At 32.9% G+C, this 16,383-nt stretch overlaps 1 protein-coding gene across 1 annotated transcript; it reads right to left on the reverse strand.

The window, feature by feature from the left end:
• Nucleotides 1–5,455: 5,455 nt before the first annotated feature.
• Nucleotides 5,456–6,100, reverse strand: LOC145615647 (uncharacterized). Its single transcript, XM_081670713.1, has 2 exons — nucleotides 5,998–6,100; nucleotides 5,456–5,920 (listed from the first exon to the last, which is right to left on the reverse strand). Exons 1-2 carry the CDS (start codon nucleotides 6,079–6,081, stop codon nucleotides 5,471–5,473), a joined length of 534 nt encoding a protein of 177 aa, XP_081526839.1. The 5' UTR covers nucleotides 6,082–6,100; the 3' UTR covers nucleotides 5,456–5,470.
• Between the last annotated feature and the right edge of the window lie 10,283 nt (nucleotides 6,101–16,383).

Here is a 16,383-nt window from a genome sequence, read left to right on the forward strand (position 1 = left end):
GAACGAGCAATCGAAGAATATGATCAAAATCTCACTTTACTTGCATGTAGTGTCCAGCTTCAAAATTATAATGGTAAAGTTAAATATAACTTTTTTTTTTATTAAAGTCCATAGTTTGCTACAACTATAAAAGATTTATTTTATGAAGATATTGATTTTTTTATTTTACATTATCTTTTAGATACAATACATTTGACATCTGGAAGATACACAAGATTATGTATCAAGCCCAATGATTCCACTTCCAATGCAGTAGCAAAATGGTTAGTAAAATATCTAATTCATTGTTTATTTTTTTTTTAAAAAAATATCTATTTTTTTAAATGTAAAATATATTAATTATATACCATCTTAATTCTTTGATAGGTATTGTAATGATAACTTTGCTCTATCAAGATCTAAGTGGATATAAAACTGTGGTCTTTCGTTGCATCAGACACTTTTGATATCAAATGCCCGTCGTACTACAACATTCAAATTTCCATCAAGACCAAAAGTAATATCTCACCCTTCAAACTTATTTTATCTTTCTTAAACTCTCCATACATCTCTCATTGGTTCAGACAAATTATGTTTTGCAATTGTTACACTTCATAAATTGTCTATACACTACAGGGAAAAGTATATAGAGTTCTAAGGATGTTGGTTGATATCAATGTCAAAAGCTTCAAATGGTATGATGCATGCTCTATTTGCAATTATAAAGTGAATTATTTTGGTGATCAATGGACATGTACAAATTGTCGCGAATATAACCTTAAATCATTCAAGGTTAAATTCACCAACATTTGTTTTATTATTTATCAATTACAAATTTATTTTGAATATATTTTTTTTGTTTATGTATTCATTTATGATAAATAGCGTCTCGGTCAAGATAACTAATCAAAGACTCAAGTGGGTTACTACATTTGATATTATTCAACCGACATATTGAATTTCTTCTTCAGTTTACTGTGTCCCAATTGAAGGACTTGCATGAGCAGGTTTATGTATACAACATACTTTTGATTTGTGACCTTATTTAATTTATGTCTCTTTCTAACTACTATATATGGTTATATTATTTACAGGTAACTGAAAATGAAATGTCAAAGCTACTCCATAGACATTGTGATAACTCATATGTTTTTACTCTTACATCTCCAACTTCTCTATCATCACCCTACAAAGTTATTTATGTGACATTTGTTAATTGGGAGGAAGAGTGTGCATATTTACTTAAAAGGTGAGCATATATATCCATAACTTATATTTAAATTCAACTAAATTATTTTCCTATATTTATTTAATCAAACTTTTTTTTTTTTTTTGTAGGAGAAGTGAAATGACTAAAGCTCAATCACGAAGCCAACCCGTTGTTGATGTTGTTCTATAAAGTTTTACCAATATTACTTATCATTTTGTATATATTTAAGCAAGTTTTACACGAGACAACTTTTGTACATTATGTAGTATGTAAATATAGAGTTTATGTATGAAATTAGAGTTGTATGCAATTTATATTATAATACCCATTAAGTAATCTTTTTTCCTTTCCAAAAGATTTTTAGCTATATCAAAAGGCATGTAGGATAAAATGCTATCTCTTATATACATGCTCATTGAAATATCAACAATTAATACTGTTAGTTATTATCATTCATATTAACTTATATATACAAAGGAAGATAGATACACTTTTATCATTAAATCAATGAAGTCAAAACTTATCCTTACACCTTTTTTGATTTTTTTATTTCTTAAAGTTCAAATTTATTTTGAAGGCCAACAAAAATTAAAAAAAATTAATAATAAAATAAAAAAATTAAAAAAATAACTTGCAAATCGGACAACATAAAATTTTTAACTACCTAATAAAAATTACATTTATCAAAAAATAGAATCATCACTATATGTCAACAAAGAAAAAAAAACCAACGTCAATATATAAAATTTTTATATTTTGTTACATTGATATTTTCTACTAATTAACTTGGGAACAATATATTCCTAACAAAAATATCTTTTAATTAATGTATTGACAACTTCATAATTCAAAAACAAAATTAATTTTAAAAATAAACTACCCGCATTAATTCATTAAACATACGGCTACCAACAACCCCTACATATTTGCCCCTTTCTATGTATGCACTATCTACAGTTATCCACTCTATTTTCATTAATTTTTTTTTTTTTTTTTTAATTCTTGTAAAAAATAACTACCCACTATTTTTTTTAAGCAAAAAACTACCCACTATTGTAGTCATACGTTTCTATTTTCTTTTTTCCTTATACAATTCTGCCATTATTTTTTGTTAGCATTTCCAGTTTTCTTCCTACATTATTATCTTCAATCCTCACTTAATTGTTCAGTAATATACAGACATCTTCAGTCTCACAAAAAAAATATATATATATATAAAAAAAAAATCATGTACTTATGAACTGTACTATCAGTTGCCATGCCTTCAGCCAAGTAATCATCTGTTCATTCAAGTTGTCTTCAATTTGTTCCTTAAAAATATTAGTCGTCTATTCGGTAATGATTCATTATAATATTATATTGGTTGATCGAATTTGCAGGGATTTTATTGTTTGACTATGGTAAACATTAACAATTCTACTCTATCCGTACGCTAGGATTACTAATTCACGAACACTTTCTTCATACACAAGTGACATTATCCTTACAAAGGTAAATCATCTACTGTTATTCTACGTTTATGGCTTCAAATTCAACTATAAATTCATTTTGATCAAATCATCCTCAAAATAAAAATTATAAATTTTGATCAAATAATGATGGGACTAAATTCGCTCTTAATGTTTGAAACTCTATCTCCTTAGTTGATTTACGGTGATGATTGTATAGGGAAAAAAGTGTCAGTTATCTTCGTAGTTCAACAACTAGCTTCTTATGATTTTTTCCCTACATACCACAATTACATAATTTGTTTAGTATAAAATCAAATATGTCGAATATTTTTTGATTGGTATAAATCAATTTGGTTGAATAATTTTTTATCTTTGCCGCTTTTTTCTAATGAAAATTGAGGCTGTTGTTGTGTAGATGACAATTTTAGAAAGTTGAGGTTTATCAAATAGAATTACTCTTATTTCTTTTATGACAAGTATGCACATATAATGACAATTTAGATTTTTAAAGCTATCAATCTATCTGCCGAGTAACTTTAATTCCATATTTGTTGGAGTTGCTCTATGTAGAGCACTTTTAATTTATTTGATTTTTAAAATGTTGTGCTTGATCTTTGATCATTTTCCTAGCTACTCACATATTCTAAGAGCTTAAGTCTAAGATATTTCCGTAGTAGTAATAGTTTGAGTGATTGACCATGTTGCTTTATATTTTATGCTACCAACCTATGAAATTGAATGTGTGGCCTATATGGAATTAATAATCAATATAAATCATTTGCATTAGTCCAATTGATTTAAAGTTTGTAAATTGAATATTACATGATTATGTCATTTACAAGATAGAGTAGCAACTACAATGGACTAAATAAATGGAGTAGTAGCTAACTATCACTACTACAAAACCCGCTTAAACTTGACGCTTTTTTTGCAAATTCTCGATGCCTAAAAGCGTCGAAAAATAAATGGTCGAGATTTTGGCCGTCGAGAATTCTCGACGCTTTTAGGCGTCAATACTATCGACACTTTTCCCTGTCTAAATATTTAATCGACGCTTTAAAGCGTCGAGATTTTCGACACTTTTAACTGTCGAAGTATTTCTTTGTCGACGCAGTTCAATGTAGGCAGTTTTATTTTCGCGGCTCATAGCAAGTGTTGGCGGGATATTAGATGGACGTTAAAAAGCGTCGAGAATTTGAGTTCCCTTCGTTTCTAAAATTCTATATTAGGACAATAATGGAATGTTTCAATATGTATAAATACCAATCTAAATTTGCAATTTTGAAAAAAAACAATACACAAATTAAGAGGCTAGGTAACATAATAATTAAAAATTAAATAGTACGTCCAAAATATATAGTCTAAAATAATTATAATACACCGTACCATAACATTTAATGTAAAGCTTATCAAATAATATGTTTGAACTCCTACATACTTATAATTATTCTTAGCTAATTTCAGAATCCAAAAGACAACCTCAAAGCTAAAATATATGATCTTCAACCTGTTGAATCTATAGTCATCTCCAAAACCATTAAAATCTAGCCAATCAATATAATTACTAGTTTCCTAATCTGAGTCAATGGTTAAACGAGCTAAGCATCCCTTGATTCATATCTTCCGCCTCCATGGTCTACGGAGTCATTAGACACCTGAAATTGATATTAAAAAATGTAAGTAATTTTCTATACATATATAACAAACATAACTCCCACTTTTTTAAACACAAACGGGAGATAGTATATATAAGATCATAGAGTTATTGATGACAGCCATCAGAGCAAAGTTTAACTTACACTTAGAGCACTTCAGCAGCCACTGTATGTGATTTAAGTTTAACTTACTAGCATATAAACTATAATATAAAGCAAACTTAGGATAAGTATATATGATAGACTTCAGTAGTTAGCAGGGAGAGAAGATAAAGTTAAAAAGCTTGATGTTAGCAAAATGAGTTGCTTGAATGAATCAGATTTTTTTGCATACATTGTATAGTTATGAATCAGATTTTACTTGAAATAAATTCTTGGAACCAGCTAGTAGGATATAGGTTTTGCAAAAATAATTAACACATTAACTCAGGTCTGCAACAAAACAATCACTCTCAAAACAACCGCTCTCAAATTATTTACAAAACAATAGCTCTTAATGATTACCTCTCACACCCCCAGGTCTGCAGCAAGCCGAAGCCCACACATCACAACTTTTACTTCTGCCACCCTTAACCTCCCAATTAGCACTACTCTGCTGTACCCCTACTGCGTCGACAACCCCTTCCTTCTCCCTCACAACAGCACCCAAACCACAACCCAACTCCCAAACAAAGCCTGCATCTACATTCACTTACACAGCTCTTGCAAGCTGTGGCAGCCATTTAGCAGCAGAACCCAACCATACTGAAGCATACAAATTCTAGACGCAAACTAGGATAATAACAAGAGTCATGTGACCACCTATTCTCAGTTTTTTTTTCCTGTTCAATGCATTTATATATACCAAACTATTTTCATATCTCAATGTGATGTAATTATCATATTTATCTTCTAATTAGGAAGCCCCAAACCATATTTATGAGCTCAACTGCCTTATTTACTCTACCACCCTGCTCCCTAATGATCTACATTATGGCTAAGTGTTGATTGCCTCACCTACTCCACCTCCTACTCCCTGCTTTATTTTTATTAAGTTCTAACACATTGAAATAAGTACAGCACCAACAACAAGAAAATGACATTGATTTTGTGGCAAGGATTTCACCAGACCAAAGTAAAAACAATAAGCTTTGATTGCTAAAGTCATATGAACAAGGAAGGGAGGAATGAATTAGTTATATTACCTGAGGGTTAGCCATACGTAAGGCTAGTTGTGCAGCATCTAAAAGTTGTGACGAACCTTCTCCACTACGAATCGATTCTAAAACTTGTGAAAATAGTGTTGTCATTGTATTTAGTAGCTTTGTATTCTCATCACACTTTTCTTTTATCTCTTCATTTTGCTTATGAAGTTCCTTATTTTCTTCCTTCAAATTTGACACCTCCACTGTCATGTTGTCCAATTCTACCACTCTTGTTCCTTTCCCAATCCCTTCTTTTCTAAGTACACCACGCACACCATGAATGTCTTCTTTTCGAACTCCAAATCCATAGCCTAGTGGTTTTTCTGGAATTTGTGCACCATATAGTGTAGCCTCAAAAGCTTCATTCTCTATGTCTATACGCGACTTGGAACCAGAAGGATCTGCTAGCTTTAAGCTTTCAGCCTTAGCCTTAACATCTTCCTACAAAACAAAAAATATATAATAATTAAGTAAAATGAACTAATAATAGAAGCTAAACAAACAGGAAGAACTAATACCAGAAACTCTTCTGTATCTGTGCCTTCAAAAAACGTCCCATCCTTCCTTCTATAACATTGTTGCCAAAGTTCATATAGGCTCATTTCTTCTCCGTGCTCATCTTCCTATTATTTATAAACTTTTTTCATCAAGACGAAAATTTTCTTGCTTTCCAACTACACGACAGCCCGAATTAAATAAGTAGATGTTGTTTACAACACCATCTTCATTTCTTTGTGGTCTGTTAAATGTGGTCTCAACACTTTCTAAATATCTGGAGCAAAAAGTAATTGTCTCCCATAAAAGAAACCCTTTGGCAATAGAACCTTCAGGTTGAGCCTTATTGCTTACATGAGATTTCAAAAATGCCAAGTACCTTGTAATATAATAAAGAAAGAATGTGAATATGAATATGAATATGAATATACATATATATATATATATATATATATATATATATATATAATTGAGTATTATAATATAATATTATTTACTTTCGGAAAGTTTGACATTAATTAAAGTTAAGATCTTAACCTTTCAACAGGATACATCCATCTGTAATGAACAGGTCCTCCAAGTCTGACCTCATCCACTAAATGAATCAATAGATGAACCATGATTGTGAAAAATGTTGGTAGAAACTCTTGTTCCATCTTACAAAGAGTCAAAACAAGCTTGGATTGAATGTCATCTAACTCATTGGTATCAATAGAAGTTGAACATATCTTCTTAAAAAAGCAAGACAACTCCTCAATCAAGTCAATAACTTTTGTGGTATTTGATGCTCTTAAAGCAACCGGAAGGATGTCTTGCATGAGGATATGATTGTCATGGCTTTTCATATTGATAAGTTTACGTTGCTTCATGTTCACACATCTTTGCAAGTTAGATCCATATCCATCTGGAACTCTAAGCTTTTGTAAGACTTTTAAAAACCGTTCTTTTTCTTCTGTAGACATGGTGTATGACGCGGGAGGCATATAATTTCCTCGACTTGAATCAATCCAAAGATGAGATTTTACATTCAACTTTTTAAGGGCCTCTCTTGCACTCTCATCATCCCTAGTCTTGTCCATATCTAAAAGAGTTCCTAACAAATTGTCACAAACATCCTTTTCAATGTGCATAACATCTAAATTATGTCTTAGAAGATTGTGTTCCCAATATTCCAAGTCAAAAAACGTACTTTTCTTTCTCCAAAGAAGTTTATTAGAATCTTTCTCATCATGGTCATCATCAAATTCATTAGTGGATGTCCCTTTTTTCTTTCTATCTCTTTTCTTAGAGGGTTTTTTTGACTTTCCATAGACATATTTAATCATTTCTTGTCCCCACTATATGCATCAAAGGCATCAACACCATTCCACAACAACTTTAACTCATGGATTAATGGTTGCAAATACACATCAATATCAATACCTGGACTATATTTACCGGGAACAATCAAGGACAAAATAAATGATGATGGCTTCATACAAAGCCATGGTGGTAAATTATAAGGAATTAAAACCACGGGCCAAGTACTATAATTAGTATTCATAAGACGATATGGATTGAAACCATCACTTGCTAGACCTAACCTAACACTACGAGGATCAGCAGCGAATTCTTGATATCTTTCATCAAATTTTTTCCACGCTTCACCATCTGCTGGGTGCCTTAATACCTTATCGTCCTTTCGACCAAAATGCCACCTCATATCCTTTGCTGTTTTAGATGACATATAAAGTCTTTTTAATCTAGGGATAAGAGGAAAATATCGCAATACTTTAGCTGACTCACCCTTTTTACACGATTCTTTACCTTTCTCACTTGTATGGCCTTCCTTCCCTTTCACAGTTTTCCATCTTGATGTATGACAAACATGACACTCACTTTTTTCAGCGAATTCGCCCCAATATAACATGCAATCATTTGGACATGCATCAATTTTCTCATACCCTAATCCCAAGTCCTTAATTATTTTCATGCCCTCATAGTAAGACGATGGAAACTCGTTGATTTGTGGAAATGCATCAACTAAAAGTTCAAGCAATTTAGTGAATGACTCAGGAGTATGTAGTGCATATGTCTTAAAGTATTGCTACAACATGCTCACATTATTATATTTTTTTTTTATTCTAAGCAAAATATGAGAAGAGGAATCAATTTAAATGGAACAATATATAGAATTCACTAAAAATTTTGAATAAGCTAAGTATCAATAATGACGGTAATCAAAAGGCAATAAAGTTTAAAATCTTCTTAACTTATGATTATTATTAAGTATGTAAATGACTCAATCACCCAAAAAAAACCATCAAACAACTAAAAATAATACACAATGAATCCTAAGATCAGAGCATGTATTTTTAGGTAGGAAAGCAATCAATCTTTAATTACAGGAACAACAATAAATAAACATGATAATTATATAATCATGAGAAAGAAATATGAATTCTAGCTACCCAATCATGCATTCTTAGACATGTTAATCAAAGTTAAAGCCTTTAAGGTTACTAGTAGTTACCTGGCTAGAGGAGTGTAAATGTGATTGAAGCGTACTCGTACTTGTGATCAAGATTATCTTGTTGTTCGTTGTCCGCTTTAATTTGCGCCGAATAGTCGAATTCACTTAGTTTTACATTTGAGGAGTCAAAGAACAAAATAAATTTTAATAATTTGCTAGTGGATTTAATAATGTGAACAATAGAAGAGTGAATTGAAAGACATCACCAATTATAGAGTGATTATTGAGAAGACAAGCAATCGTATTACAATTTAAAAAAGTGATTGATTATTGGTCAGTACAGAATTACGGAGATCAACAAGTAATTAAATAGCAATTACCACTATAATTAAACATGAAAAAACGCACACTTAACATGTTTGTTTACGGAATACGCTTCGATTAATCTCCTAACTTCTATTATTTGAGCATTATAATCTAAAAAAATTGGTGTCACCCTCTGAAAGACTGAAAAATAAGGTTGTATAAGACAAGGCCACTAAAAGAAACTTCAATTATGGATCGGAGATAAGTCAAGTATTTTCAACTACAACTCATATACTTTGATACTTCCTATTTTATATAGTCTTTATTGCCATTAAAATTTCTGTGATAGCAGTGCTTCTCAATAATTATAGCATTTAAAAAATGGTTGCAATTAAGGCTACGTGATGAAGCCAGAACAGAAAATAAACAATGAATGTCCGACACAAATTGAATTACAAGAGTTCAATGGGTATAAAATTGCAAAAATCTATGACAATCATGTCAAAAGCAACAAGAAAATTCAGTAGATCAACCAGGGTTCAACAATCATGCAAAATTCCAACAATTTTATATAGTCTAGCTGCATAACCCATCATCTAAATTAAAGAATCTAACAACTCCTCCTACAAAAAATCCTATTTCTTTTTTCATGCATTGTTTTCTAGAAAATCATAATTTAGATATGATTAAGACCAAAAAAAACTAAAAATTTCAATAAAGGCAGCAATTTTAGATCTGTAATTATTGAATATATTCTTAATAATTTCGTCAATTCACAAATTAAACCGATAATTCACACTTTCCAGGAAAATTAAGGGAAAAAATACCGAAAAATTCAAGAGAGGAAACAAATCTGAATCTTTAACTAATTTGTAAATATAATTGATGATTTTATCAAGATTTAAATCATCTTTGACAATAATTTTCATAACAATAATCATAATTAAAACCCTAAAATCAATCTACACGAATTGAATCGAAGGAAAAAAAAAACAAACAATTGACGAAAAATAAAAAACAAAAATATTACCTTCGGCGGAACAAGATGATTCTTAGTTTTGTAGAAGTGAAATATGACTTCAAAAGAGGAAAAAGTTAGGGCTAAGTGGAGAAGGTAACTGATGAAGGGCATGTTCATATTTACTTAATTTCAGTTCAGTTCAGTTCAGTTCAGCTCCAATTAGTTCAGTTCAGTTCAGTTCAGTTCCAATCAGTTCAGTTCAGTTCAGTTCAGTTCCAATCAGTTCAGTTCAGTTCAGTTCAGTTCAGCTCTTAATTTCCCTCTCACATAAAATATTCATTTCAGCTTAATTCAGTTCAGTTCAGTTCAGTTCAGTTCCAATCAGTTCAGTTCAGTTCAGTTCCAATCAGTTCAGTTCAGTTCAGTTCAGCTCCAATCAGTTCAGTTCAGTTCAGTTCAGCTCAGTTTAGTAAATATGAACAGGCCCGAAATGAATAAATAGAGAGGAGTAGTGCTGAGTGCGTGAGGTTTTTTTTATTTTTTAATTTTTTTTTATTTTAATTTTCACTTAAGCGGTACATTTAAGTTTTCCCAAAATTTCATTCGCGGGCTTGGAAATATTGGGCTTCTTTTAAAACAAGGAAGGCACGTTGTAGACACCTAAAAATGTCTCCCCAAAACCAAACCCGATGATGAACAATCTTTCACCGCCACTATTGGTCGGGTTTAGTATTTAATCCCGAGAGTGCTTAAAAATCATATTTAATTAAATCCGTATTTCTGAATAGTCCATGGATCAGTCTTGGTGTTTGGTAAAAGCATAGTTTTAATTTCAGCCCAAACCTTTTATTGTTTTATTATTTATTTTGGCCCAAACCTTTTATTTATTTTCTTATTTTAGCCCGATTTTAATAAATCAGAAAAATGGCCCGAAATTATCAATCGACACTTAAAATGCTGAATGAAATTAGGGTTAAAAAATGAATTTGGACGGAAAAAAGGGTAAAAACTATCCCGTGTCACGACAAGGAATCCCGCGCCACGGGAATCTTTCCCGTCTGACGGCAAAGAATCCCGTGTCACGGGAGACCTGATGTGACACGGGTACAGTATGTGTCCCTTCCGCGTAAACCCTAACGCGTTTTCTTCCCCCATTTGTTAAAAGTATCCCGCGTCACTCAAAAGAGTACCGTGTCACGGGATTCTCTCCCGTCTGACGGTGGAGTTTACCGTGTCACGGTACACTTTGCCGTGTCACGGGATACTGTTCTAGGGTTTCTGTCATTTTAGGGTTCCGTGTGTTCCCTCAACACATTTTTCCTATAAATAACCCCTCATTTCTGATGTACGGGGCACCAATTAATTCTCTCATTTCTCTTCTATGCTCTAGCCTAAACACTAGCCTACCTTTCTCTCTTTCAAAATACCTTCTTTAAGCACTCCAAGGAGTCCGTACTTTACCCGGGGTTCTGTCCTTAAACCACGGCGTGAAAGGTAGAACTGTTTGAGGGTTTGGCCCCAAATCAATTCTCATTTAGTTTAATTTAATTCCATTTTAATTATTGTTTAATTTTCCTTGAAGTTACTAACGCGTTTATTGTTTTTATAGTAGCAAGCAAACAAAATCAAAGTAAGGAATCATGTTCCTTTTATTTCTATTATTTTTCTAACGATTTTATATTGTTGGATTTATTGCTATATTGCTTCCAATATTAATGTTCATTCTATTATTATTTATTATGATCGCCATATTGCATGTTTAAAGGGAATATGTAATTGAAAATCACGCCTAATAAGATAATTTGGACAACCGGTTTAGGTTCCTTTAATCTTGTTGTTTAATCAAGTGATCACGATATTTTAGAATTATATGTTGCATTAATATTAAACCAATTTAGCATAATAATAGTTTGGAGCGAATTGAATTTTGTTTGTATGCCTTTGAGATTACAGGAATGCTTTTCACAATAAGAATCGAGTAGAGGCCAATACGGGCGAATGTGACTCCATGACTCACTTCGTACCATCATCCCCGATCCTCCTTTCATGGTTCAGAACCATATGGAGTTAGTAATCTCATGGATTATGAATGGGGTGTAACCTTCACGGGTCAATCGTTGTTGCCTTCGTTGTCCCTTAATCGTGGTTGGCTTTTATGATCCGTGAACGGTTTACAAGTTCCACAAAAACTTGTTGGCGGCTCCCTACTTTCCTTGTCCCTAATCGTTGTCCCTAATCGTATATGTCAATTCCCACTTCCTATGAGTGCCAAGCATATTCACAACATGCTTTTAACGTAGGCGCACTTCAAGCGACGCCTACACACGTGATACCTCGACCCTTTTAATAGTCAGCAACAGCTTACGACACTAAAAAGCGTCGAGGTGAAACGCGGTTTATATTTTAGCATTGACGGTCTTTCACAATGTCGAGGTAATAGTGTCGAGATTAAATGGGTTTTGTAGTAGTGTATGCATGCAACACTTCGTACATATAAAACTATCATTTTAATGTTATTTTGTTTTACTACAATTTTCTATAATATTTACCTTTTTCTGTAGCATTCAGAAATTGTAACTTAAATATTTTTTATTTTCCGTTTTTAATGTCACTAGTTATGGAAAATCATAGGTCATCTACATCATACTATCGAAGACTAGCACGGAAAAGAATAACTGCTGAACAACTTGAACAAGAAGCTATTGCCCGAAATACTTGAAGGCGGGCTACTTATAATTTAAGGAGAAATGCTCGACAGCAAGCCCGTTCTTATACTCTATTGGATATTACTAATCAAGACATCACAACTGACACATACACTACTTCAAATCATGCTTCAAGATGCACACGTGAGTTCAGTAATCATGTTTATTTGTAGCCTATTGACATTGTAATTAAATATAGTTAGTCTTTCATGTGACATCAATATGTGTTGATTACAAATTTAACAACATATATAATCTTTATTATATAGTAATCCATTTTTTTAACATAAAGTAGAATATATATCTTTTACTATTTTTAGTATATGTTGGTTAACTTATGCCTAAAAAAACAAACAAACAAAAAAAAAAAATTAGTTTCTCTACTACTTTACAGAAAACAAACAATGAAAAAGAAAACATAAAAATGCGTATACTATAAAAAATTAGATTACTAATTATGATTTGTTAGCTAATATTAAAAAATTATTACAAGCTATATCACATAGTAGTAGTTGTGGTAACACATGTTATTCTATTATGCACTACATTTTGATTGTCAAACATCCAACAGGTGTAAGATCTATATTTGTTTTTTGGCAAGATGACAAAAACATTAACTAAATTCAAAGCTTGAAAAAATTAATCATAACATACAAAACAAAAATCATGTGACATGTATAATTTTTTTCGTTCCCTAAAGCATACTTATTAAATAAATCTACATTAGCACTTCAAAATGGTCAAAGTGTTATATCGCACAATTCTACATGTTTTGGTCAACGAAGTATCCAAGGTGGTAGTACAAGTTTTGGTGACAGTGGCATTCAAGAGGCCTCTCATTCTAATTTCATGCAATGCAACAATGTTCAAAGAAGAAATAGGGAAAGAGTATGTCATCGTTCTGCAATAAACTTTCATGAACAAAGGGGAGTCCCGATCGTTCAACTATCACCTCCAAGAACATGTAAATTTTTCCAAGCTCGGCTTTTTCATAATGAAACATCCCAAATATGTTGTTTGTCTGGGAAGATTACCTTGCCAACCTTACCTATTCCCGAAGAACTACGTTCTTTATATATTGATCAAACACCTATTGGAATACATTTTAAGAGTGATATTAGAAAAATTAATCACTTATTCGCTTTAACTTCCATGGGAGTGCACTTAGATGTGATGAGTGACATTTATGGCACTCATTTGATCTCTTTTTGGATGAATTTCATTTCATTTTATTACTCTTTTCTTTAGTTTTCCTTAGTTTTACTCTTAATTTCTTCATTTTATGTTTTTCTTAGTTAGTTTCTCTATTTTGTGCATTTTATAGTTTACTTGTTGTTTTTCCCTTTTATTTGCTTTTTCTCCTTTGTTTGTAGGTTGTGATTGATTGTCCAAGAATTCCCGAGCTTCCTTTCCATGGTTTCTTTTCATGCCTTATGCTTGTACAAAGAGTTTCAAGTCAAGGGGGACCCGAAGAGCAAGCTTCAAGACCTTGGTTGGGCACTTTTCATGGCTTGTGTTCATCAAAAATACCAATGAAAGTTGCTGCCTACCTTGTCCTCCATCACCATCAACAAGGGTGTGTGCACCTCATGAGCTAGGACGAAGAGAAGAGAGGAAGTTTACCCAGGCAGGTGCGGGCGCACACGAGGGGTGTGCGGGCGCATACGAGGGGTGTGCGGCCGCACATATGTCGAGTGCGGCCGCACATCAGGTGCGTGCGGGCGCACCCAGCTGGGTATGTTTCCCGTGCGCGCCTCTCTCTCTCCTACGTGCGACCGCACCGGCGTGGGTCTATTTTTGGGCGTCATAACCGACCTCCTCTTTGTATATATAGTTATTTCCTTCTATTTTTGGCTAAGAAGTTTTAGATTAGATTTCATTTGCTAGGTTTTGATTAGAATTTTAGAGAGAGAAACTCAAGAATTGAAGAGAGAGAAACTCATGGTTTTTGCTTGATTGTTCAAGAATTCTCCATTGTAATTGATCTTTTGATCAAGTTTGTAAGAATCTTTCATCTTTGATTTCAATATAAGTTTGTTTTTAGTTGATTTCACTTGTTTTTCATATTATTGTTGATTGATTGAAGTTTGTTTGATGTTTGATTGAAGTTTGATTGAAGTTTGATTAATTGTTGATTTGATCTTTGATTTCTAATATGTTGATGATGAAATTGATGATTAGTGTAGTTTTGATCTTAATTTCTATGGCTAGTGAGTAGTTTACTAGCTATGGTAATGGTGAAGCATGTATGAGTGATGGATTAGAGTAATTTGGGGATAATTAATGGAGTTGATGATATGATTAAACTTGGTTGATGATTCATGTGCATGTGTGTAATTGATTGAAGCTTGGCCATCTTTAATTGGTGCACTAGATTGCATTGTAAGCTTGCTATGATACGGACCATTGATTAGTGACTTGCAATTTCTCGATTGAGGTAATTTGTGACGTTTCCTAGTTAGTGTTTATCGTAGTTGGCGCTAGTTAGACCTCTAGGAGAAATAACTTGGTATGCTCTTTTGGATACATGTTTGATCTTCCTTCATATCACTTTACTTAGTTGGTTTGACCTCCCAAATTACCCTTCTCTATTGCAATTACATGTGGATCCATTCCCCTAGTGTCTTTTATATTGATTTTATACAAGTTCATTGCATTGATTAGCTCTAGCTCTAGTTCTTACCATAAACCCCGCATTTGACTTCGGAGTAGCTTGACACTAGGCAATATACATTCAATTTCCATTCCTTTGGGTTCGACCTCGACTTACTACTATACTTCAATAGGGGTTTGTTGAGTTATAAATATTGTTTGATTGGGTGGGGAGGTAGCCCAACGACCTACCGTTTCCGCGCCCATCAACACGGAGTATACACATTTCGAGCTCAAGGTTCCATATATCATAAGATAGGTGGGCTGCTCCCAACTACATCGGAAGCTCGGCTGCGATTCCTTTAATTGTACATATATGACATTGATCATGAGATTGAGAATCGTCTTGCAGAGAATAGCACATTACGACAAGATATTGTAGAAAAAGTTAAAGCAATTCTTGATCGGTGCAACCCTTTTGTCCATAATCTTCGAAGTTTGGCTCAGCAAGGAAACATACAAGATTGTGCACTCAGGTTGCAGCTATTATTGTCGGTGGAGAAGAAGTTGCGAACTTAAATCCAAGAGATATTTTAGTTCAATCAACTTCTGGACAATTAATGAATGTGTTGGATACTGCTGGATACTATGATCCCCTTCAATATCCATTACTATTCCATATGGTTCTTATGGATGGTCGATAAACAGTCTTGATAATAATGGAAGAACCATACCTTGTCGAGCTTTCTACGCTTATATCATTCAAGTAATGTACACTCCCCTCTGAAATTAACACACACACACACGGATATATATTCTTTTTTCAAATTTTATTGGAATTTAATTGATTGTAGGTGCGACAATATGCCATATCCATCATCTTAATGGCAGGATGCTTATTTCAACAATTCATTGTTGACATGTTTGTCAAAATTGAGGCAAATAAGCTAAGGTGGATTCAAGATAATCAAGATACAATTAGAGCTGAATTGTATCAAGGACTTCAAGATTGTTTAGATGCCGGAGAGCTCAATCCAGGTTCTTTTCTTAGTTATGTTGTTTGCATTTACTTTTAAATCTAATATTATTATTATGTACAAATATAATTAACACTACATTGTAACTATAGTAAATGCTGGAAAATCAACCATTCTACCTTCTTCGTTTGTCGGGTGTCCAAGAGACTTGAATCAAAGATTTCAAGATGCAATGGCATTGGTTACTCATTATTAGTGCTGTCAAATTTCAAACCGAAACCGTTTAACTGCCCTAAACCGACCGACCCAAATGAGAACCGAACCGATTAAAAACCGATTTTTTTGAAACCGAAAACCGACCCGAACCGTATTTTAGTAAACCCGAAACCGAATCGACCCGAATAATGTTAAACCGT

The sequence above is a fragment of the Chenopodium album genome, chromosome 25, assembly GCF_948465745.1.
Source record: "Chenopodium album chromosome 25, dcCheAlbu1.1, whole genome shotgun sequence".
NCBI lineage: Eukaryota > Viridiplantae > Streptophyta > Magnoliopsida > Caryophyllales > Amaranthaceae > Chenopodium > Chenopodium album.